The sequence below is a fragment of the Crocodylus porosus genome, unplaced genomic scaffold (genome assembly GCF_001723895.1).
Source record: "Crocodylus porosus isolate Cpor-Errol unplaced genomic scaffold, CroPor_comp1, whole genome shotgun sequence".
Lineage (NCBI taxonomy): Eukaryota > Metazoa > Chordata > Crocodylia > Crocodylidae > Crocodylus > Crocodylus porosus.
The window spans coordinates 14,950,751-14,957,192 of record NW_017728915.1 but is presented as its reverse complement, the minus strand read 5'-3'; the positions used below and the strand labels follow the sequence as shown (position 1 = coordinate 14,957,192).

Genomic DNA, 6,442 nt, shown 5'->3' with positions numbered 1-6,442 from the left:
AACTGGAAATCAAATCTTCAAACCAATGTGCATTTGCTTGAAAAAGAACTTACCAAGTCTCCATTAGGCCATCGCTGGCCCTATATATATTAAAATAATCCCAAAATAGCCACTGATGTGATGATTGAGAGTAGTTGATATCACTGAACAGGTAAGGACAAAGTTCCCGTTCTTAACAGTTGTGAAAAAAAATATACTATCCATTACTATAGACACACACACACACACACACACACACACACACACGTACAAATATAAACATATACATACATACTTGGATAGTTCATGTTACCCAGGAGAAAAGTTAAATACATTCAAAGATATTACTGAGGACAGGTCTACTTTAAAAAACACAGAGACAACATTTATCTGTTGCAAAAAATGTATTTGATTACTCGAGTAAAATTACAGTATCTCTGCTGTTAGTAAGTATTAAATGTTAAAGAAACTGGACTTCTTCTCCTTTCAACTTTCCAGGAAAGTGCATGTAACAGTCCAAGATTTCCCCCCTCCCCCCATGCCTAATACAAAATAAACAAACACTATACTTGTTCCCTCAGTCAAGAAGTAGGGCTTGGTCTTGTAAGGAACATATGTACATTTTAATGCAAGTGATATTTCTTATAGTATATACAGGAGCATCTACAGTTGTCCATGGAAGGTTGTTCAAGATGCTATACTTAGCAGCATTGTGAAAGTCCAGCACACTTTCTATAATGAATATACCTACAAGGCAAAATGTTACGTCTCAGTTTCAACTACCAAAACAACACTTTTGTATCGTCTCTAATAATCTGCGTGCTTATTACTGTACAGAAACGTATTAACATTTAAGACGACTCAAGTAAAAAGCACAATACAAATAACAGTTCAAAACGGAAAATGTTAAATCTACAAAAATTAAAGCAGTTTTAATTTTATAATAAAAATCAAAAACTGAGCTTGTGTAAAGGACCCACGCTGTTCAGTTTATAATCTCGGTTTTCAGTCCTTTTCGTAATTCTGTTTGGAAAATTAAACTTTGTGTTTGCTGATAAAATTTCCAGCAGGATCAAAGTGTACATTTATATACAGACTTTTATAATAGATCTAATGCATCACTGAGGCATTGCATCAATACCAGAGTTCATGTTAAACTGGGTATAGAAAATAAGTTAATGCCAGAATAAGATCACCTAGCAGAACAGACTTGCAACCGCCATAAATGTTACAGCAAGTTTACAGCACTCTAGTCGATTAGTATTTAGTTCAAAATACAAGAGACCAAAGTTAATGCTTGCATTTGTTTGCAAAGCAAGGTTATATCACTAATAAATAAGCTCTCTTAGAACTCTAGAAGTAGAACATGGTACAAAAGAAGGTCTTTACAATGTTGTAGTTTGTAGACTTGGGAAAAAAAACAACCCTAGGTTGCACTATTTGCAGGAATGTTACTTTTTAAGGTTTGTTCTAATTTGTTACAATTTCTTTGTTGTCTTCCACAAAACGTGTAAAACAGAAGTTTGTCCCATTTTCATTGCTTGCCATTTTCTCCAGACCAGCTAGAGGTGCATTAGGTTCTGAATTCTGGAGCTTCTCCAGGCTTCCCGTCAAGCCACTAATAGGTGAACTACCACCATTACCCAGGCTTCCAGGAATTGGAGGAATGCCACCATTCTGAATGACTGAGATCTCATTGGTCTTCATAGCCAAGCCATTGGAGAGTGCAGCTGCATACTGATTCCAGAAGCTGGAAGGGTCTCCATTTCCTGACCTTGCAGCCAAATCTTTCTGAAACATTTCTGGGAATTTTACAGGATTGCCTCCTAGAAATGTCATGGGACCATCCACAGAAAGTCGTCTGCCTCGCCTGGCAGGAGTGCTGTTCCACATATGAGTGCCCATGTGAACCTACAAAAAGAGAGAGAAAGAGAGAAAGAGAGAGAGAGAAGAAAGGAGTTAGCAGTGGTTTTCATATGGATTTTGATCAAACATGTGTTAGAAAAAAAAAACAAAGAAAGCAGTCCATGCGTCCTATTATGTAAAGAACAGCACTAAAGTTAAAGGATGCAACATTCTAGTTCAAATAAGCAATAACAAATAAGTTTCATTTGGGCGTTCATACAGAGAACACCCAAATTCCCTGCAAAACAATACATTGCTTATTACTCTTTTTTATTGCATGTATTTAGTTTATAATGGCTTCATGTTATTCAGACAATTGCAGATAGCTAGTTTCAGGGTTAGAATTGCTATGTCCACTTTCATTGCAATAGTAAGTATTGTATTTGACACCCTTTACCCTATAAACGTCCTTTTCAGACAGGAAGAAAGTATCCTTTACTGATTGCTCATCAGAGAGCCTTGCGTATAGACAGAATGGCCTGAAAGTAATTATTCATCTCACATTACTAACAGCAATCTCTAGAGAAATTCTCTGTCAACAGAAAAATGTACACAGTCAAGTGCTCAACTGGTGTTCGAGAACTTAAGTATATTTGCTTTTTTCCCAACACATATCAGTAGAAAATGTTAGTTATATAATCAATTAAAGTAATGCCCATTAGCCCAATAATTATGATATTAGTTTTTAAAACCCTTTATTGTACACCACAGTTATGAAAAATGGGATATTTAAAAGACTTCTACTTATTTAACGAGGCTTGCAATATGCTTCATGCTTCTCTTTAATTAATACTCCCTACCAACATCAGGCTGCTTTATTTCATAGTCTACGTAGGAACTCACCGCTGCTGGGTGCATTTTACAAAGCATCAGTAATAGCCCACCACATTATACTCTCCAAGCTTGTTCAAAATGCCAGGCACTCAGCAAGCAAAGCTACTACTGCTGAAACTGACTGGATAAAACCACAGATACCTAAGAGTAGTGTTGTTTACAACCCTTCAGATATAAGTGTTTATAAAATTAAAAAAGCAACATTACAAAAGCAGCCAGAGGGAAAGTACCTTGAGATTGCCCTTTGTTGTGAAAGCTCTTCCACATATAGTGCAGGCAAAAGGCTTTTCACCTGTGTGTGTCCTTTCATGAATCTGCAAAGCACTGGAGGAAGAAAAGGTTTTCCCACATGTGTTGCAGTAGTGCTGTTTGGGAGTTCTTCTGGGTAGAGTTGGAAGCAGAACCGGTGATGTGGCAGAAGATGGCAGAGGCCCTGAAGGAACCAGACCAGGGGGTGCTTCTTTACTATCCTGAGACGAGCCATGCACAAAGCCATTAACTTCAGTCTTTATGAGTGATGACAGTGAATTAGCAGGCATAACGGAAGAGTTCTGATTAGGGCCAATATTGGAATTGGGTTCAAAAAGTTGTGATGGTAGATCTCGCATTTGATGTGTCAACATATGCTGCTTTAAATTACCCTTTGTGGAAAAGCCACGATTGCAAACTGTGCAAATAAATGGTCTCTCTTTGGTATGACTTCTGTAATGAATGTCCAAGGCACTCTGACAAGCAAATGTTTTGCCACAAATGTCACATGCTGTATTTTTAAATTTACCTCTATCTCTGAAAGGAAACAGCATACTCAGGGACTCTTCTTTAATCATTTTATCTGTGTTACTAGATGTCAAATCCAAAGCACCACCATTAGCAGGGGCTGGAGACAAACCATTGGCAAACTCACTTGGTAAAGCTCTTACTTGTTTCTCTTCAATACTAGGTGATTTGTGGTAATCATTTGTGCTGTTGGATGGGGACAAGGCCTGCATAGAAGAGGTAGACTCTGAGACAGCAGGACTTCCAGCACTTTGGCTCTCCATATCACCACCAACAGATGATGAATCATTAGTCATAACATCCCCCTCCACTGACCCATTTTCAACCGACTTTAAGCTTGCTTGAAGTTGCTCCGCAAGTCCAGCATTGATCATTTTCATTTGATTTTCTAAAGCAGCAATACTTGACATTTCCAGTGGGAGAGGTGAAGAAGATAAACTGTCTTGTGATGCATCCACAGATTTAGGTGTATCTGGCACACTGCTGTCAGGACAGTCTTCCATGTTCTCATCTGAGAAGTTGTCTAGATCATCAAAATTCTTCTCATCAAAAGATCCAGTATCAGACTCCATTGACTCAGGATAGTTTTCAGTGATGGGGGTATTGGGAATCTGTCCTCCCATATGCATTCTAATATGCTGCTGCAACACAACAGCATTGGTGAACTTTTTCTGGCAGATCGGACACGAATGTTGTACTCTCAATGGGGGCATGGCACGATGAACACTATAATGAGTTTTTAGATTTCCTTTAGTAGTGAATGCACGACCACAGATTTTACATTTAAATGGCCTTTCACCAGTATGTGTGCGATAATGCATTTTTAATGCACTCTGGCAACTGAGAACTCGATGGCAAATAATGCACTCATTGGGATCGGTTGCCTTTTTATCAATATTTTCTACCAGTTGCTGCAATTTTGATGTTTCTGATGCCGGTGTTGAATCTAACAGTCCTCCAAATGGAAACTTTGCTTTAAACTGCTCAGACATTAGAGGCATCAGTGGATTTGTGAAAGTGACGGCACTGCTGGAGCTGGAGTCTGCTGCTGGAGAGCTCACCGAGTTGTTAGCGTTAGTGATAGGGTTTGAATTTTGAGTGCTTTCTTCTGTTTTGCTGTGTGAGGTAGGCAAAGCACCAGCCTCTACCTCATCTGAAAGTCCATTTGAATTTCTTGCAGTAGAATCAGCTCCTCCGGAGTCACTTTTGACAGAACACGGGGGGCTAGCCGAAGGATGGCTAATGGGAATAGGTTGAGGCTCCTCAGTTTTGATAAATGGCGTCAAACTTGGAATTGTTGGTGGGAGTGGCAGGCCAACAGAAGTTGTCAGAGTTGACAAGACTGGCTTGCTGTCCAGCCAGCTGGTTACAGGTTTCTCAGGTGGTATAGACATTCCATAAGGAATACCTGTGCTTGTAGGAATATTGTCCAAATGCTCTGGCACAGGGTATGGATTCATTTGAATATGAGGGTATTTTTCTTTATGACGCTGAAAATGGACTTTTAAGTTTCCCTTGGTGGAGAACCGGTTTCCGCATATGTTGCATTTGAATGGCCTCTCGCCGGTGTGAGAACGTAAGTGAATCTGCAAGGCACTGTCACTCCCAAACACTTTAGCACAGAACCTGCATTTATGTTTAAAGAATGCCTCATCTGAAGTACTTTTTGCTTCAAAAGCAGTTACATTTGGTGGCTTGCTTTTTCTTTGCTGTGCCAAGGCAGTCAAGGAGTTTAAATCCTCTGCAGGTGTTCCAATATTGGACAAGGGGGTGGAGAAAACAGAGTTACTAGGGGTGGGCTGAGGTAGAAGTGGATTAGATGCAGGACTTAATAAACTGCTTATTGCAAAAGCTGGTGAAGATGATGCTGATACTGGTGGGTTGTTGAGCTGTGAGCCACCAATATTTGAAGCCACTTTTTCTGAGGATGGTGTTGTAACTGCTGCTGCCAATATGTTAATATTTGGAGAAGAGCCACTACTGGATGGAATTATAGTGTTGCCAGGGTTGCTCTGAGGTAGCTGTATAGGGGGGGGTAGTTGTTTCACACCACTGATGCTGGCAGATTGACTAGCAAGGCTTTGTGCTAATCCAGCTGCTGCAGCCAGCTGCTGGGATAAATGTGAACTTAATGTGGATAAGGGGTTGGCAGATGTTCGTAACGTACCTTGAGAAGGACTAGAAGACGTTGGCATGTCTGTGTTTTGGGAGGCCAACAATAATATTTGGTGACGAATTTGTTCAATCAGTTGCAACTGGTGGATCTGTTGTTGCTGTAAAGCCAACAGTTGCTCCATTAGGGCAGGTACAGCAACCTTATTATTTGATGCACCATTACATCTTGCTTCTTGTGAGAACTGTGCTACTGCCACTTTAGTACTTTGAAGGTTTTCGATTATTACATTGCTATTAATCACCGAAAAGTTGCCTAATGTTGTCAGATCCCCTATTTGAGGTAGAGAGGTTGTTACAGCTGAGGTACCCATTGTGGAGCTGTTACTGCTTGTAATACTATTGTTGATGCTCTTGGAACTGCTACTGCTATTGTTAATGCTGGAAGCCTCCACATCCATGGATTCTTCCTTGTCAAGTTTGTTATGCTCTGAAAGGTCACTGCAGTCTACTTGATCTGTGTTATTAACTGTGTCATTCATCTGTTCATCAGGATTATCAGAAGGGGAACTAGGAGGGAAGGTTTCAGAAGGAGAAGCTGGATTTTCATTCACAATTAAAACTAATTGATTTTTAGTACAGTTCTTCTTGTGTTGCAGGAGATCTGATAATTCAAAGAACTCAGCACAGCACCTGCCACAGACATGGGCGTCCTTGTTCTTAGTGGTTCGATTTGCTTGACCCTTTTCTGTGTCTCCTACAACATCAAAAGATGACGGATTAGAAACCAAGCAGAAATGCAGAAAAATCCTCCAGGACATTTTTATTTTAATCT

General features: G+C 39.9%; 1 protein-coding gene across 4 annotated transcripts in view; it reads right to left on the bottom strand.

The window, feature by feature from the left end:
• Positions 1-364: 364 nt before the first annotated feature.
• The window catches only part of SALL1 (spalt like transcription factor 1), a 15,623-nt gene continuing 9,545 nt past the window's right edge, over positions 365-6,442 (bottom strand). For all 4 annotated transcript variants that reach the window (XM_019535735.1, XM_019535733.1, XM_019535734.1 and 1 more), the window contains 2 exons: positions 2,949-6,364; positions 365-1,890 (listed from right to left, as the gene is read on the bottom strand). In XM_019535735.1, the coding sequence (XP_019391280.1) occupies positions 1,450-1,890; positions 2,949-6,364 (3,857 nt within the window). In that variant the 3' untranslated portion in view covers positions 365-1,449. The remainder of the gene's footprint in view (positions 1,891-2,948; positions 6,365-6,442) is intronic.